Source organism: Lutra lutra, chromosome 4 (genome assembly GCF_902655055.1).
Source record: "Lutra lutra chromosome 4, mLutLut1.2, whole genome shotgun sequence".
Classification (NCBI taxonomy): Eukaryota; Metazoa; Chordata; class Mammalia; order Carnivora; family Mustelidae; genus Lutra; species Lutra lutra.
In genome coordinates this window covers 90,428,543-90,454,928 of record NC_062281.1, presented here as the reverse complement: position 1 = coordinate 90,454,928, position 26,386 = coordinate 90,428,543, and the positions used below count along the sequence as shown (strand labels likewise).

The following is a 26,386-nucleotide window of genomic DNA, read 5'->3' as shown; positions in this document are numbered from 1 at the left end:
GGAGCACATGGAGGCATATTCTCCACAGATGGCAGGATATAGATTCTAGCCTTTGCTTCATTTCCCTCCAACGTTCCTTCCTCCCAATCCCCCAGGATGACAAAAGATGTGAATGGATCTATCGAGGCTCTACGCGGCTAGAGCCCATGTTCAGTATGAAGACATCCTCAGCCTCTGCACTGGAGAAGAAGCAAGGGGGACAGCTCAGGACACGTCCAAATATGGGTATGTCTTGAAAGACACCAAACGGGAGGAAAGAAACAGGCAAAGCAGCAAAGGAGAGTGTGTACAATAGCTATCCTTTGTTTACCAGGATGACACCGCTGACTCACTGGAAACAGGAGGTGTGTCCCGAGTAGTTTCCAGTAGTACGTGGTGCCTCCAATTAGTGCATTGGCTCTGATTCATTCTAAACGACCCCATAAAAATCTGAAACAACTGGCTTAGGGGCAGACATGGTAGTATAGTTAGCTCTGTTATCCACATGACGATTATCTGCTTTGTATGTGATCCATTGTCAGTTTTTTTAAAAGCCTGGACAGCTTTTGTTTTTATATGTTCCTGGCCTACTTTTTGGTTGATTTTTCCTGATATCATTAGTTGATCAAAGAATGTGTTTTTAAAATTTTTCACCAAAGAATAACCTAATTACCAGCATAAACTGTGTTTGAGGCAGAAAGATAAAGCCTTACTGTTTTGAAGCCAGCCTGTGCCAGTGTTTTCACTCATTGGTTTAAATAATGGAACGACAGTCTTGACACTTATTCAAAATGTTTCCATTGCTGCTTGTTTATATTATGTAAATTGATGATCAGGTATGTGCATGAGTATACATGACACAGCTGTCATCATCAGTGGTCAATTTCCTCTTTTCTCTAGGTGCCGTGAGGAGCAAAGGCCCTGTGGTCCAGTACACCCAGGATCTGACCAGTACTGGGACACAGTTCAAGCCAATGGAGCCCCCACAGCCTACAGCCCCTCCTACCCACCCTGTCCCTCCTGTCCCACCTGCCCCACCTGCACCCCCTCTGTCCCCACAGGCAGGTGACAATGAGTGAGTGATATTCTTTCTTATTTACTAGTTTCTTTCACATTGCATTTTCTGTATTCTTTACTGTATGATGTTTAATCTCTTAGCAGCTTAGAAAGTCAGCTTGCCCAATCTCGGAAGCAGGTAGCCAAAAAGAGCACATCCTTCCGGCCAGGATCTGTGGGCTCTGGTCATTCCTCCCCTACATCTCCTGCACTCAGTGAAAATGTCCCTGCTGGGAAACCTGGTAGCAACCAGACGTACAGGTGAGAAACTCCCAGGCTTTCTGTGGGGAGGTGGCAGCATGGACTAAATACTCACTGGGGACATTCTTGGTTCCAAGGGGCTTAGTTAAGGTTATGATGGTGAGGAGTTGGACTTGAAAGCTTTCTTGTTTTTTGGTTTTTGTTTTTGCTTTTTTTTTTTTTTTTTTAAGATTGATTTATTTGAGGGCACCTGGGTGGCTCAGTGGGTTAAGCCTCTGCCTTCAGCTCATGTCATGATCTCAGGGTCCTGGGATCAAGTCCTGCATCAGGCTCATTGCTCAACAGGGACCCTGCTTCCTCCTCTCTCTCTCTCTCTCTCTCTTTTCCTGCCTCTCTGCCTACTTGTGATCCCTGTCAAATAAATAAATAAAATCTTAAAAAAAGATTGATTTATTTGAGAGAGTACACCCGTATAAGTGTGGGGAAGGGCAGAGAGAATCTCAAGCACACTCCACACAGTGTGGAGTCTGATACAGGGCTTGATCTCAGGATGCTGAGATCATGACCAGAGCCAAAATAAAGTCAGACATTTAATACTCACTGAGCCACCCAGGTGCTCTGAAAAGAAAGCTTTAACTTGGGAAGTTTCCGACAAACAGGGTGTGAAAATAATTGAATTAGAAATGAGGTGCCTATGGGGCACCTGGGTGGCTCAGTGGGTTAAAACCTCTGCCTTTGGCTCAGGTCATGATCCCAGGGTCCTGGGATCGAGCCCCGCATCGGACTCTCTGCTCAGCAGAGAGATTGCTTCCTCCTCTCTCTTTCTCTGCCTGCCTCTCTGCCTACTTGTGATCTCTGTCAAATAAATAAATAAAATCTTTAAAAAAAAAAGTGCCTAGAAATACGGAATCACTAGAAGTCATTTGTTTAGAACTTTTCATTGAACGTGGTGTCATAATTGGTACGGTAGAAAGGGATTACTCCTGCCTCTTTCCTTGAATCACAGTCTGTAGGACACATAAAAGGGGGGAAATATTGGTAGTAAACTGAACTGTATGTCTGTAACTCACAGGCAAAAAAAAAAATTAGGAAAAGATATACTGTTGTGGCGCCTGGGTGCCTTGGTCGGTTGAGTGTCTTCCTTCAATTCAGGTCATGATCCCAGGGTCTTGGGATCAAGCCCCACGTCGGGCTCCCTGCTCAGCAGGAAGCCTGCTTCTCCCTCTCCCACTCCCTTTGCTTGTATTCCCTCTCTCGCTGTCTCTCTCTCTGTGTCAGATAAATAAATAAAATCTTAAAAAAAAATAAGGTATACTGATGAGGTGGAGATATTTTCATTCAGTGAAGAGTAACCAAGGCCTTTTAGTGTCCAGTCTTGGTAAAGCAGGGAAAACGTGACTTCCTTGTGTCATCCGTGGCTTCCTGGGCACAGCTGTTTGAAAGATGAGTGAGCTAGCCAGCTGCAGGGGGCCTTCTGCAGCAGAAGGGTCCTATTGCCATCTTACCTGATCTCTCACGTGTCTTTTGCAGACCACCGTTAGGCTCAACAGCCTCTGCCCCAGCAGCACCCCCAGCACCTCCAGCACCTCCCGCCTTCCACGGCATGCTGGAGCGGGCCCCAGCAGAGCCCTCCTACCGAGCCCCCATGGAGAAGCTCTTCTACTTACCTCATGTGTGCAGCTACACCTGTCTGTCCCGAGTCAGACCTATGAGAAGTGCGCAGTACCGGGGCAAGAATCCTCTGCTGGTCCCACTACTCTATGACTTCCGGCGGATGACAGCCCGCCGCCGAGTTAACCGCAAGATGGGCTTTCACGTTATCTATAAGACACCCTGTGGCCTCTGCCTTCGGACAATGCAGGAGATCGAGCGCTATCTTTTTGAGACTGGCTGTGACTTCCTCTTCCTGGAGATGTTCTGTTTGGATCCATATGTTCTTGTGGACCGCAAGTTTCAGCCCTATAAACCTTTTTACTATATTTTGGACATCACTTACGGGAAGGAAGATGTTCCCCTATCCTGTGTCAATGAGATTGACACAACCCCCCCACCCCAGGTGGCCTACAGTAAGGAACGAATCCCGGGCAAGGGTGTTTTCATTAACACGGGCCCAGAATTTCTGGTCGGTTGTGACTGCAAGGATGGGTGCCGTGACAAGTGAGTTGGTAGGGTAATTGCTGGCCCTGCCTCCACCTTTTTATCCTTGTCTTTCCTTTACCTTCTTTCTCCATTTGTTTCCTATTTACATCCTCCCTCAGCTGGAGCTCCTGCCTTAAGGCCTCCATGAAGCAGTGAGAGAGGCTTGGGTCTGACATGGCCCCCACTGCATGACCCTGGGTACACATGCCCTGTGTTTGTTTTTGTCTGATTCTCCCCCTTTTTCCCTTGTGTCCCTCCATTGTGCTTTCAGTTACCAGTTGGTTTCATTCTATCTTCCTTGTGCTCTGTCATGTTCTTACTGTCTTTTCCCTTCTCATTTACATGTATGACAAAAGAAAAATTGCACTATTCTCCCTATTCTTTTTTAGTACTTCCTATCTCTAAAGAAAGTCTCACAGCTCTAGCCGTCATACCCTTCTGTCTTAATTCAGGTCCAAATGTGCCTGTCATCAACTAACTATCCAGGCCACAGCCTGCACCCCAGGCGGCCAGATCAACCCTAACTCTGGCTACCAGTACAAGAGACTAGAAGAGTGTCTGCCCACAGGGTAAGTAGGGGAAAGTGAAGCACCTTACAGACAGAGTTCTAAAAATTGGAACCAAAAATAGAATAACCGAAACCAGGTGTTTTATCATTTAAATCTTACTGAATTTCCAGCACATGTTTCTTCCTTGGGCTTTCTTTTAAATGAAGACTTCTAATGATTGAATAGGATCTAGCAGTTGCAGTTAAAAGTGTTCTCCATTTCATAGTTGCATGTATATCTTAACAGACTGACTGCAGTTATGGTGGCAAGGGAGATGTGTTCAGAGAGAAGCATGCAGGGACCTGATTATATAGGACTTCGTAAATGAGAATAAAAATTAGACCAAATCATGGTGCGATAGGAAACTGTTAGAGAATTTCAAGCAGGCAAATGATGCCATCTACTTTTTGAAGGTTACCATGGCTTTGTGAAGCCTGGGTCTTAGGGCAGCAAAAGTAAAACTGGGAAATGCACTTAGGAGATGAATTACAGGGATATAGGCAAGAGGTGGTGGTTGCTGGGGCTTGTTCTAGAATGCACACAGCAAGCAGAACTGAAAGAGGGTAGAGTTGGGATTCATTTGGAGGTAGAGCTGCAGAACTTGATTGATGGACTGGAGTGGGAGGGAAGCAGCAGAATCAAGGACAAGTCCTCTAAATTTTATACTTTAGCAATGAAGTGGGTGTTGGTGATTTTTACTGAGATGGGGGTCTGGAGGAGTTGCAGGTCTGGAAGAAACTCAGCTTTTTCTCTGGCCATATTATGTTTGAGGTCCCTCCTAGGCACTCCAAGGAGAAATATCAAGAAAGCAGTGAGACTTCTAGAGAGAAGTATAAGGGCTGGACATAAGGAATTAGGAACCCTGAACACAAGTAAGAAGCAGTATTTAAAGCCTGGATGAGTTCACCTAGAGAGAATATTGATACTAGATAACATAAGGGGCCCCAGCAGTCAGCCCTGGATTCTCCAATCAGAGAATGAGCAGAGGAGGTGAAACCAGCATATAAGATTGGAAAAGGCAGGCAAAGACTCAGACAATGAAAGAGGGGGATATAAAACTTGGTAAAATGGTTATATATGAACATGGAAACAAACCTGCTACTCAAGATACATAATTAGCAGAGAGAACAGAAGAAGAGAAAAACATCAATGAAATAATTCAGAAATTTTCCTATAATTGAAGTAGGTTCTGTTTCCAAATGGAAAATGCCAATCATGTCCCGGCATAACAGATGAAAATAGATCACCACTAAAAAATATTATAATAAAATGAAATCATTGTGTCCGCAGAACACTGAAGACAAACTATAAATCCTAAAAGCTTCTAGAGAAGAGAAATAGACCATAAAAATAAAGACTCAATGTCTTTGGCCTTCTCAAAATGACATGGGAAGCTAGGTGGAAATTAAGGACCCTATTCAGAATTCTGAGGGGAAATTATTTATAACCCAGAGTTTTAAGTGTTAAACTAAAGACATTTTTTAGACATGAAACACCTCAAAATTGTTGATTTAGTTTCCTTCCCAGAAAGTCAATTGGAGGGGGCACCTGGGTGGTTCAGTCGGTTAAGCACCTGCCTTTGGCTCAGGTCATGATCCCAGGGTCCTGGGATGGAGCCCCATATTGGGCTCTCTGCTCAGCGGGGAGCCTGCTTCTCCCTCTCCCTGCCGCTCCTCCTGTTTATACTCTTCTCTCTGTCAAATACGTAAATAAAATCTTTAAAAAAAAAAAAAAAAAAAGGAAGTTAACTGGAATTATTTGCCATAAGGGGAAAAGTCAAGAGAGGGGAAGACATTCTGATCCAGGAAATAGCAGCTCCAACTCAAAAGAGGATTGAGGGAGAGCCCTGGAGGTGGTGGGGTAAAGGGGACTTCTAGGCTGACAGCCACACACCAGATGGGACAGCCAGTGTGCAAGCAGTGCAGATCCAGCTGCAAGAGAAGCTCTGGAAGAACAGGCTTAGTAGAAAACCTGTATGTCTGAGGATCTTCACAAGAGATGAAGGCTGCCAGGGAACTCAGGAGATGAATTTGTGCTGAATGCAAATTGAAAGCTAAGCAAAGGGAAAGACAGTTACTGGCTTCAGCTGCATCACTGTATCATTTATGTTTTAATTATAATAAAACTTGAGTCTTGTAACAATGTCCAGATTTGCTAATGCTGAGCAGTAGATGAGTGTCCATTATGTCCTTTTTCGTGTTTGAAATGTTTCATAGAAATATTTTCAAAGAATCACAAATAATATGTCACTTCCTTGCCTAAAACTCTAATAGCTTCCCACTGCATTTTGGATTTCATTCTAACTCTTAATCTTGGGCCACAAGACACTGTGCTTATCTGGCCCCTTCCTATCTCTCTCCCTCCAAAACTGTTCTAACCACGCTGATATTCTTCAGTTACTGACTCCGGTTTGCCCGGTGTTGGCCAGCCTACCTCAGGGGCCTTCGTACATGCTGTGCCCTCTGCTTGGCGTCCATCCACTGTTCATTGCATGGTTATCTTCTTTAACCTTGAGCTCTCAGCTTTAATCTCACCTCCTCAGAGAGACCTTTCCTGACCACGCTAAAACTAGGTCATTTTCACTCCCTTAATGCTCTCATTGAGCAGTCCTTTTGTGTTTTTTATAGGATCTGGGGCAGCTTGAATTTATATGTTGACTTGCTTTTGTTCTTGCTTTTGTTTTTGCTTTTCCATTAGTGCATAAGCTCCATGGGGATGGGAACCTGTCTTGCTCACCGTGGTATGACCAGCAGCTAACTGACCCAGTACCTGGCACATAGGAAGCATTGTTGAATGAATGAGTGATACAGTATACCTACTGTGAAAGGTTCCTGTGGTGGTGATTAGACCTAAGTTCAAATTCTGACTTCATCCATTCTAAGCTGATCTTGTATTATTAGCTGTAAACAGGAGAATTGAACAGACACCCCGCCCCCATCCCCACTGAGGCTTTAGGGGACTTAACGAAGTTGCTTCTTGAGATGGTGCTGGTTACATGGTGTGTTCAGTTTGTGAAAATTCATTGAGCTGTAGACATGTATATGTTCTTTCCTCTCTGTATATTACGCTTTCATTGTTTTATTTTTGAGGAATCTCTACACTCAGTGTAGGGCTCCAACTCAGGACCTCTGTGCCTGAGTCGCATGCTCTACCCACTTAGCCAGGTGGACACCCCAGTTTCCATCTTTTTTGAGGTTAAAAAAAAAATCCTTGTAGGGCTGCTCTGAGGATAGAATAGAGAACGTGTATGAAGCATATTGGCATAATGCCAAACAAAGTATATGTTCAGCAGGTAGGAGCTGTTTTTATCATCTTTGTCCAAAAGGATAGGACCAATGTCATCAACTCTCTAATTGTACTGGTGTCCTCTTTCCAAAAGTAGATGTTTCCAAATCTCCGTGTCAGGAAACTAAGTGAAATCCCAACACTGAACAAAGTAGATGGAGCAGAAATATTGATGCCCTAGAAGATGACAGTTTTCTCCGTAAAACTATTTGCTAGATCTCTCTAACTTTGGTAGTTTATTTTTTAAATACTTAATCTGTGCAGGTCCTTAAACTTAATAGATCTTTGAGCTCCCTGAGAGGAAAGGTTATGAGTTCCCAGTATGTAGAACAGCCCTGGGTGGTTAGTAAATGTTCACAGTGAAAGAATGAAAGTCCTCTATACCAGAACTTTTGTTCCAATTCCTCCTCTTTCCATATCTATGATATTGGCTTCTGCCTGTCCCATACACCTTTATTTTATATGTCTTTTTCTATAAATTGATGTAGTCTGTCTACTTATTCTAACGGCTCTTAATCTTTATTCACATCAGTTTGTTCGCTTTCCTCCAGGTGTTCGGCATTCTGCTATTCACTGTTAACTAGTGTGATAAATACCTCCATGAATCACTTTTCCCCCTTCTGAGTTATTTCCTTGGGCTCTATTTCCAAATGAATCAAAGAGCATGGACAGTTCAGTAAATTGACTCGCTTAGATCACTACCTACTAAATGATGATACCTTAAGAATTGTTACAGTTCTGTGGGCAGAACGGATCTAGTAATCACGTTATGATTGAGTTTATTGTCCCTCCTCCCAGAGTCTATGAGTGTAACAAACGCTGCAAATGTGACCCAAACATGTGCACAAACCGGCTGGTGCAGCACGGACTCCAGGTTCGGCTACAGCTGTTCAAGACACAGAACAAGGGCTGGGGTATCCGCTGCTTGGATGACATTGCCAAAGGCTCCTTTGTCTGTATTTATGCAGGTTGGTGATGAAATGAAAGAGTGGCCTCTGGGGTTAGGACATGGTAGGGAATTGAATCAGAGAGAAGCTAAATAGAAGAATAAAATGCTTGACATGTGAACTTGGGAGTAAGAGGAGGCCAGGATTTTCTTATGTAAAGAACAGGACAAGTGATGTGCCTGTCTGGGTGGACTAGGAAGGGACAAAGAACTTTATAAGGACAAGAAGGAAAAGGGATGAAAGTGGACATGAGGATTTTTTTTTTATTAACATATAATGTATTATTTGCCCCAGGGGTACAGGTCTGTGAATCATCAGGCTTACACATTGCACGGCACTCGCCATAGCACAAACCCTTCCCAATTGGACGTGAGGATTTTTTAGACAAGGGACATGGGAGCAGGGCCTGGTGTGTCATTTCCTCCCATGTCTCTCCACCCAGAGGCTTTTAGCATAGCTGCAGACACCCTTTTGGTAAACCAAGTGAAGAGGAAGACGGGATGGCAGAAAGGGCAAGATTTAAAACTAGAGTTAAGACACTGAGGTGACAAGGGAGAGCCCATAATAGAGGTGTCTTGACTGTGTGTCGGTGGCTGGGTATTGCTGGAAGGACCCCCATACTTTCTAAAAGATCCTCATAACCATGGAATATGCCTTTAATTCTCTTCATTCCCAGGCAAGATCCTGACAGATGACTTTGCGGACAAGGAGGGCCTGGAGATGGGTGATGAGTACTTTGCCAATCTGGACCACATCGAGAGCGTGGAGAACTTCAAGGAAGGCTATGAGAGTGATGCTCCCTGTTCCTCTGACAGCAGTGGGGTGGACTTGAAAGACCAGGAGGATGGCAACAGTGGTACAGAGGATCCCGAAGAGTCCAATGATGACAGCTCCGATGATAACTTCTGTAAAGATGAGGACTTCAGCACCAGCTCCGTGTGGCGCAGCTATGCTACCCGGCGGCAGACCCGGGGCCAAAAGGAGAACGGACTTTCTGAGACCGCTTCCAAGGACTCCCGCCCCCCAGACCTTGGCCCCCCACATATTCCTGTCCCTCCAGCAATTCCTGTAGGTGGCTGCAATCCGCCTTCCTCTGAAGAGACATCCAAAAACAAGGTGGCCTCGTGGTTGAGCTGCAATAGTGTCAGTGAAGGTGGCTTTGCTGACTCTGATAGCCGTTCATCCTTCAAGACTAGCGAAGGTGGGGAAGGCCGGGCTGGAGGAGGCAAAGGGGAGGCTGAGAAGGCCTCCACCTCAGGGCTGGGCTTCAAGGATGAGGGAGACATCAAGCAGCCCAAGAAAGAGGTAAGTGGTGGCAGGAGACTCAAGAGCAGTGGCTTTTGTGTAACTGATGTAGTAATGTAATGTGGCTTACTCTCACTCTTCATTCATTTTACTGGGTGGATATTTCTGTGGCAAACTGGATTATCGCCACCCCCCCACCACCGCCACCCAACCACTCAGCACATTCTTAGTGCTTTAAAGAACCAAATTATTTTAAAATCAACCTGGGGAAAGAAGTATCTGGTTCATTTCAAAGTAAAGGATTTATAAGTAGTTTTTTAAATTAAGTGTTATATTTCAGGTTATCTGCAGCATTGCTGTCTTTTGTTATACTTAAAAACCAAGAATTGAGGGGGTCTTGGTGGCTCAGTTAGGCATCCAACTCTTGATTTCTGCTCAGGGCGTGATCTCAGGGTCATGAGATTGCGCCCGATGTTGGGCTCAAGTCAGCTTGAGAGTCTCTCCCTCTCTCCCTCTGCTTGCACGCTCTATCTCCATCCTGCCCCCCCCCCAAAATAAATCCTTAAAGGGGAAAAAAATGTTGATTCTAGATGTATTTTTATTGATGTTGAAACTTAGCACATTATGAGTGGTGAATTATGTCCCTGCCCACAGTATTTGCCTTGAGCATCTTACGTCTGTCATTGGAAAGTGTTGGAAACCCCCTTTCAGGTGTTGTGATGAAAATATCACTGTTACTGTCAAGCTGCAGAGCAGTCTCTAGCTAGCATACTTCTTTCTCACTAGCTGAGGTCTTTGGGATCAAGTCTGATTATTGGATTTGTTACCCAGGACCACTGAAAACACTTTTTAACCTTTCACTTGCTCTCTTCCAGGAGCCTGATGACCGAAACAAGATGTCAATGTAAGAGCCTCTCTTTCTCACCTGTTTCCAGATCTGCCTTGTTTCAAGCCTATAAAAGATGCCATCATCTGACTCCCTCTCATTCCTTCCCCTTCCATTAGAGTTACTGAAAGCTCTCGAAATTATGGTTACAATCCTTCTCCCATGAAGCTTGAAGGACTTCGCCGCCCACCTAGTAAGACTAGTATGCATCAGAGCCGACGACTCATGGCCTCTGCTCAGTCCAATGCTGATGTAAGTGGCCTTCTCCCTCAAGCTGTACCTCACCTCTTCAGGGCCTTACTGATAATTACCAATATATCCCTTGGTTCTTTGGCTGTGACTTCTTGCTTCCTTTTCCTTCAGCCAGCGTCTCATCTTTCTCTTGCTGTAGTCTTAATTTCTTCCTACCTAACTGTAGAAAGAGCAATAACTTGAATGGGTCCGCTCCATTTATTCTTCTTTCTTCTCACCTTTGTGTTTCCCAGGATGTCCTAACATTGTCTAGCAGCACAGAAAGTGAGGGGGAAAGTGGGACCAGCCGGAAGCCCACCACTGGTCAGACTTCAGCCACAGCAATGGATAGCGATGATATCCAGACCATCTCCTCTGGCTCCGAAGCGGATGACTTTGAGGACAAGAAGAACATGTCTGGTAGTCTGGAAGAATGTTGGGGGTAGTAGGAAGGAATGGTAGGAAAGCTGGGATAGGGGCTTTTTTAGGGAAGCTAAAGAAGTTGGAAAACATTCAGATCTTAAGAGTCGATATATGTCTGGGAGGGTTCTCTGATTCCCAGCTCAACTGCTAATGTTCAGCACATCCCCTTCTCTCTCCTTTCCACTTCCCCACTCTTTTGCCTCAGCTCCTTCACCTAGCAGGTCTAATCCTGCTTGAAAAAACTGCCAATTAGAATCTTTGCTTTCAGGGTCATGGCTAATCAGTATTCCTACAGTGCAATGAGTGGGATGGAAATGGAGGTAGAGGATCCAGTCGTGACGTGGGATGGGGCCTAACCCTGTTCTCCTTCCTGTCCAGGTCCGACAAAGCGCCAGGTGGCAGTAAAATCAACCAGAGGCTTTGCTCTGAAGTCCACTCATGGGATTGCCATTAAGTCCACCAACATGGCATCTGTGGAAAAGGGGGAGAGTGCACCTGTTCGTAAGAACACACGCCAGTTCTATGATGGGGAAGAGTCTTGCTACATCATTGATGCCAAGCTAGAAGGCAACCTCGGCCGCTACCTCAATGTGAGACCCCTCTCCCTCCACTCTAAATGCTGGGTTATCCCACTGTCCTCAAATTTCTAGTTCTTTTAACACAACTATGTAAACCTACCTTTACTTGTTAGAAATTCTTGATCTCTAGGATCTTAAAGACGTAGCTTTCTTTGAGAACTTCTCTATGATGGGGAGGATCAAAGGGCATTGTTTTTTGTCCAACTTACACTCACCCCCACAAAACTGGGTTCTGTTTTCTCTGTTCTTATGGGTCCTGTCCTTAAACCCACAGCATAGCTGCAGCCCCAACCTGTTTGTCCAGAATGTCTTCGTGGACACTCACGATCTTCGCTTCCCTTGGGTGGCCTTCTTTGCCAGCAAGTAAGAGGGGGTCAGGGAGAGGGGGAAAGTTGGGTAAGAGCACCAGCCAGGGTTAAGGAGGGGGAAGGCCCCCACCTTTTGCCCTAGTTCTGCTCACACCTAGTGGCATGCTGCCTTCACCACCCCCATCCCTGTCTTCCTGTCCAGGAGGATCCGGGCTGGGACAGAGCTCACTTGGGACTACAACTACGAGGTGGGCAGTGTGGAAGGCAAGGAGCTGCTCTGCTGCTGCGGGGCCATCGAATGCAGAGGGCGTCTTCTTTAGAGGATAGCCGCCTTCTTAACTTTCCGAACCCTCCCTGAACCGTCCTTTCCTCAGGAACTGGATCTTCCTGACTGTTCAACTCTGACCCCCATGTCTCCAGTCTAGCTCTTCCCCCAGCTCCTAGTAGATAGAAATGGGAACTCTGGATCAAGAGATCCCTTCCCATGTGGTGCTAGCAGGCAGGGTCCCTCCTCCCACCTCCTAAAGCACCAGAGGCAGGGAGAGGTTGTCATGCCGACCTGGGCCTGATATCCCTCGGTCCTCCTGTGACCCCTCCCTCCCAGCCTATGTTTGTTCAAGTGTTCATGCTTCTGACAGACTGTATTCCTGGAATGAGGGCTGCGTATCTACTATCCTTGATTTGTATGGTTTCTTGAACGTCTTTTTAACAAGATATTAAAACGAAGATTGTGATTTGATTCATCTTCCTCAGCCCCCATTCTCCCAGTTCTGGGTCTTCCAGGGACAGAGCTGTTTCCACCCCTCATCTTTCCCAAGGGGCAGCTGTCATTAATCTCACACCTTCTCTACCTTTGCTTTTTCTTAATTGCCATGTGAAATTTTAAAAAAGAAAACGTTACATAACCATGAGGAAGACTACCTTAGTTTATTTAGTTGATCTCCCTTCTCAGTTCCTATTAGTCTCAGACACTTATTGCCATGTTTTACTTAATCTTTAATATATTTTAATTAAAAAAAAAACAAACCATTAACAGTACATTTTGGTCTGAAGTGGTCCCTCTGCTGAAATGCCAGGTGCTAGCTGTAATTCTGGCTTTAAACCAAAACACCGAATGTTTAATAAATAAAAATTAGAACTAGTTGCCATTCTATTCCAAACCAGCTAGCCTAGGGGATGAGGCCAGAGGAAGGAGGCAGTTAAGATCCTGGACCTGTGATGACAGAGAGCTGGCAGAGAAATAACACGTAGACCATCTGAGCAGTCCCAATATGCGCCCCCCCTTTTTGGCAGAGGTAGGGGTCATATGTACCCTCCTACACTCGACTCATTTGTGTCTCAGGAGGGGAAAAAGTTAAAGCTCAGCTTTGGTTTTCTGGCCCAAGTTAGGGAGCCTAGAAGGGTGAGCCTTGGTCCGTCTTTGGCAGAATGAGGCCCACAGATGGGATAATAAGGCACGACCCTGGCTCTGGAGGTCAGGGAGTCTGAGGCAAATAGCTAGGGCCAAATTCTGAAGAATAAGGAATGTGAGTTGTAATTGCCACCCCCAGAGCTGAGGCAGGCCTCCAAAGCAATAGAAAGGACAACTTAGAATAACAGAGGGAAAATAAGTCCATCCCCCCTCTAACAAAGGATATACCAACCTCCCCTCTACCTGGGGATAGGCTGGTTAGAGTTTGGTTAAAGGCAACTGGGTGACAAAGAAGCAGGGGGTTGGGATATAGAAGAACTCTCTCCTTGTTTGCTTTCTCCCCAGGGCTTAAGTGGTCCTCTGGGGAGGACAGGCTAGTTCCTTGGCTTTATGCATTAATCTGAGGGGCAGCAGGGACAATGGTTCAGTCATTCTTACGATGGTTGTTACTGAGGATAGGGTGGCCGTTGGCTAGGGGCCGGCTCTTTGCTCCTCCCCCGGCTACAGCCTCCTCCCCCTCTGAGCTCTCCGTTTCTTCCCGGTCACTGCGTTCATCCTCTACCAGCTGTGGAAAGGGAAAAGAAGGGTTACATGCTGTCCTCAAATGCTTAAGGAATGCCTCTCTCAGCAGACTTGTCTTACTGTACCCAGGGCCCCACAGTAGTTTCTTAGCAGGATGCCTGCTCATATGGGAGGGAGTCTGGGCTGTTTCTAGAGTTGAAGGGTGTAGGGCCTACAGAGCAGTCACCTTTCCAGTTATGAACTTGTGGGCCATGCGCAGAATGAGGTAGGCCCAGAAGATATGCAGCAGCTGTAGCACTCCCATCATGGAATTGAAGAAGTAGTAGCCGAAGAAGGCAGGATAGAGCTCCAAGGGGTAGACCACCGTGCAGTGCAAGATCCTGCATCAGGAAAGGAGGGACAGAACTGGAAACACAGAGGAGGCGGAGGAGGCAGCGGGGATGAGAACAGATAAGGGGAGAGGCAAGACTCCTGATTCCTTGAGGACAGGAGTATAGACTGGCCTACTCACCAGAAGGGCAGGATGACCAGTCGGGTAATGATGAAGACGATGGCGAAGATGATGAAGATGTTGTTGCAGGTGTTTTTCCATCCCGCATAGTTAAACATCTTGGCTGACTGTACAGATAGCCCCCGTCCATCATCATGGGCTCCTGACTCTCCCATATACATTTATATATACACTGGCTCTGTGCCCCCACCGCCTTGGTCCCAGGAAGGTCAGCACCCCCCACACCACCACCACCCCCAAAAAAGGGAGAGGGACAGGAGAACCTGCACCAGAGTCTCTTAGGTTTGAAGAAATGCCCAGCGAGCCTGACCTCTAGAAGGTAGTCGGAAGAGTCATGCAGAGCCATGATCAAAGTCCCTGCTCGGATGTAATTGGCAAACCAGGAGAAGCTGATGAGAATGATGGTTGCCACGTGGTGGATGATCTGTTCCTTGAAATCCTGCAAAGAAGATGCAGGCTCCAGGGGACTTTTTTGTGTTCCTCAGCCCCCACTCTAATCCTACTTCTTTCCCCTTCCACCTAGTTCCCCTTAACCCACAGCTCCATCCAAATACCAGAAATCAAAGAGAAAGGCTCTCCATCCCGGGGATTTGTTTTGGCTCCTAGGCTTAGGGGCACAGCTCCCTGACCTACCTTTCGCTTGACATCAGAGGCAATGCTGAAGAGCAGCGACCAGTAAAAAGAAAGTTCAATCATGTAGTACCAATACTGGGAAGGGATGGTGCTCTGGGAGAGAGGAGAGAAACAGAAAGGTGAGGGACCCTGAACAACAGGACCCGAGGGTCTCACCTGTCCGACCCAGCCCTTCTAGCCCTTGTTTAGCACCACGACTGCAGTGCCTTCTGCCATGTGTCCCAGAGATGATCTTTTCACACAGGTGTACATGTCCTAGTCCTGTCCTACCTTGATTTTCTTAATCACCCCAGATAAGGAGTCAGGACCCCATCTCATACCTGTATGGGATATCCCTCCCAAACCTTCTTCATGTCATAGAACCAGGGTTTCTGCAGAGAGATGGTGAGAGGTTAAAAGAGGAGGGGCCCACACTCTATGGCTTCACACCACCTTGACAGAAAACCTACTCCCACCTCCCAAGAACCCCGCACTCACATCCACGATGACGGCCATGCCAGCAATGAACGCAATCAGGTAAAAGGTGAATCTCCAGCTGGAAGAGGAAGCAGAAAGGATGAGAGTGGCTGGGAGAGTGGCACAGCCCTTCAACCACTCCCAAGTGCTCAGAGATCTCCCTCTCAAGAGTATCATTAATATCCAAATTCGCCGCCTCACCAGGGCACAACAACCTCTCCCTGCACATAGCCGTGGCCCACCTCTCCAAGCAGGACATTAGACCTTCCTCTGCCACCCAGCTTCTCCTGCCCCAACCTCCCCTACCTGGCTTCTCGGAACTTCTTGAGGAGACTGGGCCGGTCCTGGTTTCGGCGGCGGCGGAACCAGCGCTCTACCTGGCGGCCAGAAAGCCCACTCTGCCGAGACAGGAGCTCTACCTCTGCCTGGGGGTCGTGAAGAAGCCCAGTATGTTCAACTGTGGAACTCGACAGCACCCCCATCCTCCCGCCACCGCCTCCCAGCAAGAACCTGGATCAGTACCACTGCCCTCTCCTCTGGTCGCCTGCCCACATGGCATTGCAACCTGCGCCCTCCCCCAGCAGCACCCAGCAACTCCCAGAGCAGGGCCTGCGGCTCACACCTGTTTGGGCTGCTTGCCACTGGTTAGGTAGAAGTGCTCCAAGGTGGGGTTGGCTGGTGCCCGCAGCCGAGTTTTCTCCTTTACGTTCAGGAGGGCGGCCAGTGGTGTAGCTACATAACTGAGGAAGGGAGATCAGTGAAAAGGGTCTGTCTCCTTTAAAGCACCTCAGTTTCTTGGTAGCCCCTAAGCTGAGAGGGAAAAGGGCTGCAAGCTCAGGCAACTTTATCCTGGGCCTCAGTTTCCCAGCAACTCCCTCTTTGGCCTCCTTTGGCTGCCCAAAGCTGACAAAGCTGCCTGTGTTCACGAGTGACCAGGCAGAGTGGAGAGGGAGAACAAATAACCATTGAAGGAAAGGGCCTGGGGGTGCTGAGCCCTCAGGAAGACAATGCTGCGTTCAGTGGGGGGCACACAGTAGGCAGGGATATGGGTGGCCAGAACAGCCGGGTCTGGGACCAATTAAACAGCAAGAGACAAACTTGAAGTGTGAGAAACTGTGGCTGGCAGCCAAGGCAGGCATGGGGGAAGGTTGGTATGCTCACAGCTCAAAGTAGTATCGAATGATGAGGAAGAGCAAGGCCAGGGGTAGTGTGATGTAGAGGTCTGAGGCTTTGGCGTAGACACGTCCATCCCGGTCTTCTAGATCAGCCCAAGTTAAGTTCACAGGCAGCCACAGCCGTTCCCACCAGAAGTAGTCATACAAGGTCTGGAGCATCCTGAGTGAGGAGGCGGGGAAGTCAGAGGGCATCACAGGGGGGCAGCTATGGGGGAAGAGAAAGATGACAGACTCAAGCCCTGGAGTCTGGTCCCAGCCACATGGTGTTGGGCAAATCAGTTTCCTTGTCTGTAATATGGTGGCTTTCCAGTTCTAACATTTACCATTTACTGCAACTAAAGATGCTGCTGATGACCCCCAGGAGTCCCAGTTCTCTCGAACTAAAAACCTTGGGGTCTCCCCATCACTTTGCTACCCCAACAGGGAAGAGAGGCAGGATCTGACCCTGGAAGTTGTAACAATCTGAGTAAAACCGGAGGCACCTTCTCCTCCCCTGCCCCCATGCTCCAACTACCCCTCTATCCCTCAAGCCAACCCACAGTTAGAAGCCTCCATGCCAAGGAAGCCCAAAAACAGATTGCAGGGCTAAAGCAAACCTTACCTCCTCCTTCCCTACAACTCTTCTGGGCCAGCAGGTCCCTGGGGAAAATTAAGAGGCCAGAGTAAAGCAAAATTATGTCCCTAAAAGATGCTGAGCTCCAGGACAATCAGTGAACATCAAACTATTCCACCTGAGATTAACACCCCATGCCAAGCCATCCAATTCCTGCACATAGGGTAGAAGAACTGTCTGAAGTATCTTTTCAAAAACAAAGTGAAGGCAAGGCTGTAAAGAATTAGGGATGGGGGGCGGCGCCTCGGTGGCTCAGTCATTAAGCATCTGCCTTTGGCTCACGTCATGATCCCAAGGTCCCGGGACTGAGCCCTGCATGGGGCTCCCTGCTCAACGGGAAGCCTGTTCTCCCTCTCCCACTCCTCCTGCTTGTGTTCCCTCTCTTGCTGTGTCTGTCTCTGTCAAAAAAATAAAATCTAAAAAAAAAAAAAAGATTAGGGATTCATGGACAGACAATGGAATCAGAAGACCAAGACATCTGGTGGAAGTAAGAGCTATTTATTAAGGCTCATCCATAAAATAGTAACTAGTCTGCAGGGAACACCCATCCCAAGGACTCTCAGCTCAGGGAAAAGCTGTTACTTCCCATCTCCCCCCTCCTCCCCAGGGTCTACTGGGAGGCAGTGACCAACCCCTGGCCACTTGGATACTGGAATGAGGGAGGGTACAGAGCTCCTTAGAGGTTCCCTCTAAAGGCATTGTCCAGTGCTCCTGACGGGGAGAGCAGTTGCTGGGAGCTGAGAGCAGCAGCAAGATGGTCCTATGGAATCAGTGATGCCAATACCAACAGAATGCCTGGCAGTCCTGGGACTCAGAACGCCAGTGGGATGACAAGTGCAGAAGTTTCTGGGCCACCTAGCCCTCATCCTCTCAGGAGGGAAGAGAGGTGCTGGTATTCAGGCTGGCATGGAACTAAAAGCTGACGCAGAAGGTGGTCTCCTCCCACCTGGAGGGAAGAGAGTGGGGAGACTGTTCTCCACCAGGAACTGGAGACCAGTTGGTGCCACTGGCTGAAAGCTGATCAGATCCCAGCTGAGCTGGGCTGGTCCTCGGGCCCCGGGCCGCTCTTCCCATAGCTCCGCCCACACCCACCACAGCACTTGCGAAATCCCTCTCAGAAATCCCTCTCAGCCTGTCACGGGTCAGTATTTCAGCTCAAGGACTTTACCCTCTTGTCCCCACTCGTGGTCACTGCTCTCGGATGAAGTCAGAGGTCAGCACTGACAATAAAGGAGCTTCAGCTCCACCTTTCCCCAGTAACACTCATTCACACACACACACTCTAGGCTCAGTTCCCGAGGGCGCTGCCCCTTCCCCCTCTACCTTAGCCAGAATAAATATTTAATTAGTTAAGGAGATGGAAGCCTTTTGAACTGAACAAAATTAAACATACTTCTCCACAGTGGAACTTTCCCCACACAACCAAGTGCACAACACATTTTCATAGAGAAAAGATTGAGAAAGTCTAGCAGAGAAGGACAATACAGAATGCCTCAAAGTGCTAGCATGCCTCCTGCCTCTGGCTCGTCCTTCCCACCTTTCTGGCTTAGCTAGATTGGGGGTGGGGAAAGATACCTGATGTGTCCCCTGGGCTCCACATCTCTTGGAGCCCACCTTGTCCTCCACGGAGATCTAAAGCAAAAGTATACAGACAGGCCTGGATGTCGGGCCCCATCCCCACCCTGGTCAGTGGAAACTGGCAGGAAGCTTCTCTGTCAGAGACATTTTTAGGATTAAAGATTCAGAGGGCTGGCTGGGGTCCCAGAGGGTGTGAGTGGGGCCCCTCTCCCTGACTTCTGGCGCCCAGGATTGTCTTCTGCCGGTCTAAACCTACAAAGAAGGTGAGGAGCTGGGGAAGTTAGCAGAAAAAGGGTCAGAGAGTGGTCAAGGGCAAGCACCAGGATAGGGCCATTATCTCAACCCCAAAACAAGACGACACCTGTCTACCCTTCCCATCCCAAGCAGGGAGAGCCAAAGGACATGGTATGTCTGCAGCTCAGAAATGCAGATTAATGGGGGCTCTCTCATACCTGGCTTGCAGGCTTTCTGTGACCACAGCCCTCCCTTGCTGCCCAGTACTTCCATTAGCAGAGCAAAGCTACCCCATCCCTGCCCACTATTCCCCACCCCCAGGGCCTAGCCCAGCAGGGAGAGGCACCCGATTCAGCATGGTCAGGGCTTCTGACTCAACATGGGCAGGGGCAGAGAGGACAACAGGGGCTCCCAGCAGCCTCGCTTACACAGCCCCACAGAACCAACAGGTTTGCTCCTGAGGCAGCTCTGGTGGCTTCTTGGCACCAGCGCACCAAGCCAAGCACGATCCCATAAACAAAAGGCCGGGGCAAGAAGAGGAGATGTTAACTGGGCATAGGGAGGACAACCCTGCTTTTCTGGCGAGTCGGCCCTCAGGGTAGGCATTTGATTTTCTGATGGAGAAATCACACCTACAGATATTTTCCCACTCACAGAATGTACTCACTCCACACATGGAGAGAAAACAGAGTATATGTGTCTTGTGTGTGTCTCTCTCTCCTCTCTCACACACACACCTGCCTCAGAGACATAGACGCCACTCTCTGAGGCACAGGCTGGACAGGGGCCAAGAGAGCAGGGATTTCATGGGCATTGGATTACCAGGAACTTGACTAGGGCTCTGCCCAGCCCCCACTCTCTGCCCCATCTCTTGACTGACCCCTCCCAACCCCTCAGAGCAGGATGTAAAGGGGGCAGAGCCCTTTACAAGGCTCTGGGGGCTTGTAAACCCAGAATGCTGAGAGGGCAGAGGTCTGAGTCCGTGAGGAAGGGATCTCACAGACTCAACACGAAAATAGTCATGCGGGTCTCTTATTTATTGAAGAAATAACTGAGGAAACCAGGATCAGCAAAGGAGGAGAGACGGACAAACACAGGGTCCCACAGGCTTCCAGCTGCCACTGAAGCCTGAGAGACTACAAAAAAAGGGGGAGGATCCGAGTACTCTTCTTGTTGAAAACTTTCTTTTGGCAACAGCACAGAAGCAACTAGAAGGCTGCAGCACGGTTGAAGCCAACAGGAGGTGTGTCATTGCTCCAGGCAGCCGTGTAGGTCCCCAAATTTAGCATGTCTGGGCTGCCCCACTAGAGGCCCCAACACACCCAAATACTGAGTGTGACTAGAGCCTCCAGGGGCAGAGAGAGGCCGGCAGATTAAAGAGGCAGAGCGGGGGCAGTGCTGAAGATCACAGTAAAGTATCGGGAGGCCTGCAGGCTCCTGGCCAGTGACAGGGAGGTGAGGAGGCCCTGCCTCCAGGGGGAAAGCTGGCCAGAGGCCCCAGTGAAGGGAGTGGGCTATGGGGTACCAAGGGAGACCAGGAATTCCCCTTAGAACAGAGAATCTGTGCAGGTCACTTTATGATTAGGGCCAGAGAGACAAGGCTATGACAAGTCCTTATCCCTAGGAGCCCCATTACAAGTGCAGTCCACCACCCACATTTAGACCCAGTCACCTGGACTTTGGTATTGGGCAGCGACCCCTCCAACACAGATGTGGGAGTGACTGTCTGTTGGAGGCCTTCCCAGATTCATTCCCCTGTGAAGAGGGGCTCACTTCATTCCTTGGGATCCTCAGAAACCCCTGAGTACTGAGTCTAGGAACTCAGGTAACTAAGCCCAGGTTGTGATGCCAGGAGCCTGGCTCGGGGAGACAGAGAAACCCCCAAGCTGAGGCCAAATATTAGTGCCACACACCTGCAATTAACCTACTTGCCAGAGAGCCTCCGGGCCGGTAATTAACAAGCTGTGGCCCAGAAAACCAGTTTCACCAGCAGCTTCCCCCCTCTTCGCCCCAGCCACACACACCCCATAACGGTATAGGAGCCTTAGCCTTGGGGGGCCGGGGCAGACACTCAGAGCCGCTCCTTCCTGTTTCCCGTTAAGCACATGGACGCTCTGACCTCGCTCCCGGAGTGGGCACAGTGGGCCGGTCCAAAGAAAAAGCGGCAAGACCCTCCCCACCCTCCTACTCCAGCCATGGGACCCGTGCAGGCCAGGAGCGACGCCGCAGGCCCACTGCCAGGCTGGGGCTCTCGCGCAAATGGTCACCAAGCTCCTCTCCCCAACAAAGGGGGCGCCTGTGGCTCGGGCCCTTGGCGAGCAGCCCCGGGCCCCTACCTGTTGACAGCAGGGCTTGCCTCGCCGGGCTGGGGCGGCGCGCCCCACAATGCCGAGGCGCCCGGCCAGCCTGCCCTCGGGCGGCACTGGGGGCCCGGTCGCTCCCGCGAGGCGCTCCGGCCCGCCCTCCCCCAGGCCCGCCGCCATGAGCGCGCCGGGCACAGGCCCCCGAGCCCGCGGCCGCCGCTCCCGCCCGGCCGCCCCGAGCCCGCGCCCCGCTCCCTCTGCCCTTGTCGCCCCCCGCTCGCTCCGCAGCCGGGGCCCTCTCCGCGGAGCCGCGTCGGAGCCGCCCCCACTTCTCCCAACTTTTCCGCGGCCGCTCCCCGCCCCACCCCTGCGCGCAGTGCCCGCGGCTCCCAAGCTGGGGGTCCCGACTCACTCGGCGGCGGCGGCGTCGCGGAGCTGGCGGGGCCGGGAGCCGCTGCTCCGTCTCTCCAGGCGTCCGCGGAGCTCCGGCCCCCACCCCCCCCGGACTGGCTAGGCTCGCTCCTCTCCTCCCCCTTCCGCCCGCCCGCCCGCTCCCTCCCTCCTTCCTCCTCCACCCGCCGAGCCCAGCCGAGCCGCGTCCGAGCCCAGCCCGGGAGAGCAAGGCCGCGAGCGGGCCAGGAACCGGGAGGCTGGGCGTGGGCCTGCAGCCGGGCGACGGCAGGGGAGAGGAGGGAGGGCAGCGGGGCCCGGGGCCTCTGCGCCGGGCGGCCGCGCCCAGCCCCCGCTCCCTGCCGCCGCTCCTTTCCGGGCTCTGGGACCTGAGCCCTAGCTGGCCAGCCCCGCGGCCGCGCCCACTGTAATCTCGGCACCTGGAGAAGACCCCGAGGAGGGAAGACAGTGCGGGAGCCCCACGGCCACTCTGGGCTCTCCTCGGCCCTCGGGGACAGACACTCGAGATGCCCGGCGAGGAGCGACCGAGCGCCTGCCTCACCCTCTTGCCCCCAACTGCGGTCAGCGACTTCAGCCCTGCTGCAGCCCCCAGTTCCCCCCGCCCGACCGATTGCCACACTTCCCACCTCTAGCCCCACTGAGCGGCGGAGGGAGGACGGCGCCCAGGCTTCGGGCGAGCGAAGCCTGGGGGAGACCTTTCCGAGTGCAGTGCGCCCAGGCCAAGCTCCTCTCCCGGCCTGACCCAGGCAGCGGACCCTCGTGATTCCCTTGCCCTTCCTTGCGCAGAGCCTGCGGTCCCTGCGAGGTCCCCCACTCCATCCCCAACACAAAACCCTCGTTTCCACCCAAGTATGTAAAACCTTCCCGCAGTGGCACATCTAACCCGCCATAGTTCTCTGAAAGAGTCAACTGCCAACTTTTGTTTTGTAAAATTTATCTGAGTTTGCCATCTACACTGTTTTTCCCTCTTCTAATTCATAGTTTTAAGATGTCTTTTGTAAAACTGGCATTTCAGGAAGATGCAACATTGTCCTAGAAAACCGACCTGGAATCCTAGCACGGACAGAATGCGGCTAGAATGTGTTTGAAAGTTTGTTTAGAAAGAGAGCTGGAGTTTACTCCACGTAGGGGTAACTTCGTTTTTTACCTCGATGAAATGTTGGTATTTTTGTCCTGTCACAGAATCTCGGACAGTAGCTTCTTTCATGGTTTATCTGGTCAAGTTCAGGTATTTTGATAGATCTCAGGAAGGAGAGCGACCTCCCCACTATGCCAGTTGAGAGCCTGGCCCTCACCTAAGGCTCTTTCTGGAGAGGTAGAGAAGCAGAAGCCGACTGATGTCCAAGCTATTTGTTCGTTTGCTCTCTGTAGCAGAACCCTCAGACCATTCATTCCTACCAGTGGAGAAATGAGAATTATTGGCCCAACCCATGGCCCATCTCCACCCAGACCAGCCACCTTTTTTAGCCCGACCTTCCCGACCCCCCTGCAAGCCCTCCAGCTCTGTTTTCATTTGCCCCAGGCTGAACTCCTCCCTGATTAGCACTGCTTACATCTTTTTACCTCTCTGTAACCCTCTTCTTCTGCCTTCCAATCCAAAGTTCCCTCTACCTTTCTTGAGAGTCCTCCCCAGATTCATCTCTGCTACGTACCCACACACCCTTTTCCAGAAGGGTTCAGTGTCTCTGCTTAGAGCTCCAGCTAACCTTCGGATCCCTCTCTAATTCCTCATGCCTCTGTACTGTTTGGTTCTTTTCCTTTAGCTTCTGAGCCCTTTTCCCAAGAAGTTTTCCTAGACGCCAAGTTTCTCCAAGGTGCCCATAAGACTTTTTTGTTTTTTTTTTTAAGATTTTATTTATTCATTTGACAGACAGAGATCACAAGTAGGCAGAGAGGCAGGCAGAGAGAGAGGGAGAAGCAGGCTCCCTGCTGAGCAGAGAGCCCGATGAGGGGCTCCATCCCAGGACCTTGAGATCATGACCTGAGCCGAAGGCAGTGGCTTAACCCACTGAGCCACCCAGGTGCCCCCCACAAGACTTTTTAAATGATTCCTTAGAGGACTGAAGACCGTTCAACTTACTTTTAAGATAGCAGTGGGCAGGGGAAGTTTGGGGACAGAAGTCGGATAGTCAAGACCTGAGAAATAAAGATAAGAGGGGGTACCCCTCCCCCAGGAGACAAAAGAGAAGGTGGCTGGAGAAAGGGAAGTGCCTTTAGGCAGCATTAGAATGATGCTACCAGTTCTGTCAACATACTTAGGACAGTAGCTCGGGCCTGCGCCACACACACACACACACACACACACATACACTCCCCACCTCAGCTGGACCAGGAGATTTTTTTTTTTTTAAGATTTTATTTATTTGACAGGCAGAGATTACAAGTAGGCAGAGAGGCAGGCAGAGAGAGAGAGGAGGAAGCAGGCTCCCCGCCAAGCAGAGAGCCCGACGCGGGGTTCGATCCCAGGATCCTGGGATCATGACCGGAGCCAAAGGCAGAGGCTTTAACCCACTGAGCCACCCAGGCGCCCCTGGACCAGGAGATTTTGATCACCACCTTTCTGACCCATCCCCCAGTGCCCTGGGCAGGCATGGCCACGCCCACAGTGCCCCAAGCTGCCTGCCTTGCTGTGACTCACTTCCTCTGTAAAGGCTGCTGAGGTGGCCTGAGGCAGAGGACACCATCAGCCTTCAAGCTGGGATTTAAGTATCTGGGCAGGCTTCTAGGACAGCAAAAGACATGGACCCCAGCTGAGGAAAGTCTGGGTGGCTTGTGCAACGCAGAAGCCTGTTTGAGTAAAGGACTAGAGCATGGCTACTATGTGAGCAGAGGAACTCAGGTGTCAGGAGCTCTGGGGAGAAACAGTTTCATAAAAAGAGAAAAATACCCAGGAGGAATTTCTATGCATTCAGAAAGCATGCAGTGCGAGATTTTGCAGAAGAGCAATATGGAGTTGGAGTTGAAACCTTATTCATGAGTCAACAGCTGAGGCTGTAATTTTTACTGCCTGTCCCCTATATCCTTCACTAAGACCCCAAATCAGCTATGCCCTCATCCAAGTAATGAAGAAAGCACAGGAGAAGTTAGGAGACCTGGATCTGGTTCACTCCCCTTCCTGAGTCAGTAATAAGAGGGTGGCAGACCAGTCATCTCCAAGAACCCCTCCTACTCTGAAATTCTAAAATTTAGAGCATGGGGGTGAAAAGTGATTAGTAAATTGGAAAACAACCTCAATCTGGCCCTGGAGTTAAGCAAAACAAAACGCCAGGACAAAAGGAGTGAGATTCCACCAAGTTTCAGTGAAGCAGCTGTAAACACATCTTACATTCTCCCTCCTCACGCTCCTGGACCACAAGGATTACTCTTCTGCCGTGTGGTTGCGGTTCAGCCTGCTGCCTTCAAACTCGGGATTCGGCCCTGCTGATCTGCCAGGAATCCCTCACGGAAGTTCAGACTGAGAAAATAAGAGCCCTCTCTCTCTCCCTTCATTTCCCTCTAAACCTACTTGGAACGTGTGCCCAGAATGGACTCTAAAGGGCAGAGAAGGCCAAAGGCATGGGACTGGGGCTACGAAGACACTCTATTGGCGTAACCCAGCCTAGGAAGTCTCCTGCAAGTGTCTTGAGGTCTCGGGGGTGGGAGTGGGGGGGCCCTTGAGTAGGTGTCTCCTTGGGGCTCTTCTGCTGACCATGCCTGCCTGCCAACTCCACCTAGAACCTAATGTCCTCCGGAGACTGCACTTTTTTTTTTTTTTAAGATTTTATTTATTTATTTGACAGAGAGAGATCACAAGTAGACGGAGAGGCAGGCAGAGAGAGAGAGAGGGAAGCAGGCACCCTGCTGAGCAGAGAGCCCGATGCGGGACTCGATCCCAGGACCCTGAGATCACGACCTGAGCCGAAGGCAGCGGCTTAATCCACTGAGCCACCCAGGTGCCCCGGAGACTGCACTTTCTAACAAGTGCGAAAAAAGAGCCCCGGGGACATCTGTGGATGGAGCCAAAGCCTTGGAGACCTCAAGTGGCCACTAGGGGGCTCTCGGCTCTCGGTGGCTTCTAATGCCCTCCTGTGGCCAGATTGAAGATTGGCAAGATAGAAGTTGCAGAACAGAGCCAAGACTGGACTCCACAGGGAGACAAGTTAACAGTAACAGTTATCATTATAAAATAACATTATATCAATATTTATTGTTACATATAAGTTTACATTTTGAAATGTGGACCTGCTAGTCTGTGCAGAGCTCTTTTTTAAATTGTTGCCTGGGTGGCTCAGTTGGTTAACCATCTGCTTTTGGCTCAGGTCATCATTCTGGATCCTGGTCCTGGGTTCCAGCCCCACATAGGACTCCCCGCTCAGAGGGGAGCCTGCCTTTCTCTCTCCCACTCCCTCTGCTTGTGTTCCTTCTATCGCTGTGTCTCTCTCTGTCAAATAAATAAATAAAAATCTTTTTAAAAATAAAAAATAATAAAGCGCTCTACATGTATTAATTTTTTTTTTAAGATTTTATTTATTTATTTACAGAGAGAGATCACAAGCAGGCAGAGAGGCAGGCAGAGAGAGAGGAGGAAGCAGGCTCCCTGCTGAGCAGAGAGCCCGATGCGGGGCTCGATCCCAGGACCCTGAGATCATGACCTGAGCCGAAGGCAGCGGCTTAACCCACTGAGCCACCCAGGAGCCCCTACATGTATTAATTTATTTAATTCTCACAATAGCT

General features: G+C 49.8%; 2 protein-coding genes across 6 annotated transcripts in view; one reads left to right on the top strand and one right to left on the bottom strand.

The window, feature by feature from the left end:
- The window catches only part of SETDB1 (SET domain bifurcated histone lysine methyltransferase 1), a 61,351-nt gene extending 48,461 nt beyond the window's left edge, over positions 1–12,890 (top strand). For 4 of the 5 annotated variants that reach the window (XM_047724584.1, XM_047724583.1, XM_047724582.1 and 1 more), the window contains 13 exons: positions 96–225; positions 880–1,054; positions 1,138–1,296; positions 2,767–3,393; positions 3,828–3,944; positions 8,007–8,176; positions 8,832–9,460; positions 10,276–10,304; positions 10,406–10,538; positions 10,772–10,937; positions 11,319–11,530; positions 11,793–11,881; positions 12,029–12,890. In XM_047724584.1, the coding sequence (XP_047580540.1) occupies positions 96–225; positions 880–1,054; positions 1,138–1,296; positions 2,767–3,393; positions 3,828–3,944; positions 8,007–8,176; positions 8,832–9,460; positions 10,276–10,304; positions 10,406–10,538; positions 10,772–10,937; positions 11,319–11,530; positions 11,793–11,881; positions 12,029–12,146 (2,754 nt within the window). In that variant the 3' untranslated portion in view covers positions 12,147–12,890. The remainder of the gene's footprint in view (positions 1–95; positions 226–879; positions 1,055–1,137; positions 1,297–2,766; positions 3,394–3,827; positions 3,945–8,006; positions 8,177–8,831; positions 9,461–10,275; positions 10,305–10,405; positions 10,539–10,771; positions 10,938–11,318; positions 11,531–11,792; positions 11,882–12,028) is intronic. The other variant, XM_047724586.1, reaches the window with a different exon arrangement.
- Positions 12,735–21,829, bottom strand: CERS2 (ceramide synthase 2). The gene is made up of 11 exons (XM_047724587.1): positions 21,675–21,829; positions 16,521–16,694; positions 15,982–16,099; positions 15,666–15,784; positions 15,381–15,438; positions 15,224–15,274; positions 14,904–14,996; positions 14,581–14,709; positions 14,271–14,377; positions 13,986–14,139; positions 12,735–13,802 (listed from the first exon to the last, which is right to left on the bottom strand). Exons 2-11 carry the CDS (start codon positions 16,691–16,693, stop codon positions 13,662–13,664), a joined length of 1,143 nt encoding a protein of 380 aa, XP_047580543.1. The 5' UTR covers position 16,694; positions 21,675–21,829; the 3' UTR covers positions 12,735–13,661.
- Positions 21,830–26,386: the final 4,557 nt, after the last annotated feature.

Excerpts from the sequence above, each read along its gene's own strand:
- CERS2 (XM_047724587.1), bottom strand. The coding sequence starts at position 16,693 with ATGCTCCAGACCTTGTATGACTACTTCTGGTGGGAACGGCTGTGGCTG. Across the intron at positions 16,100-16,520 it reads ATTCGATACTACTTTGAGCT|TTATGTAGCTACACCACTGG; the intron begins GTGAGCATACCA and ends TCCCTTCCTCAG. Across the intron at positions 14,997-15,223 it reads GGGAGGGATATCCCATACAG|AGCACCATCCCTTCCCAGTA; the intron begins GTATGAGATGGG and ends CCTCTCTCCCAG.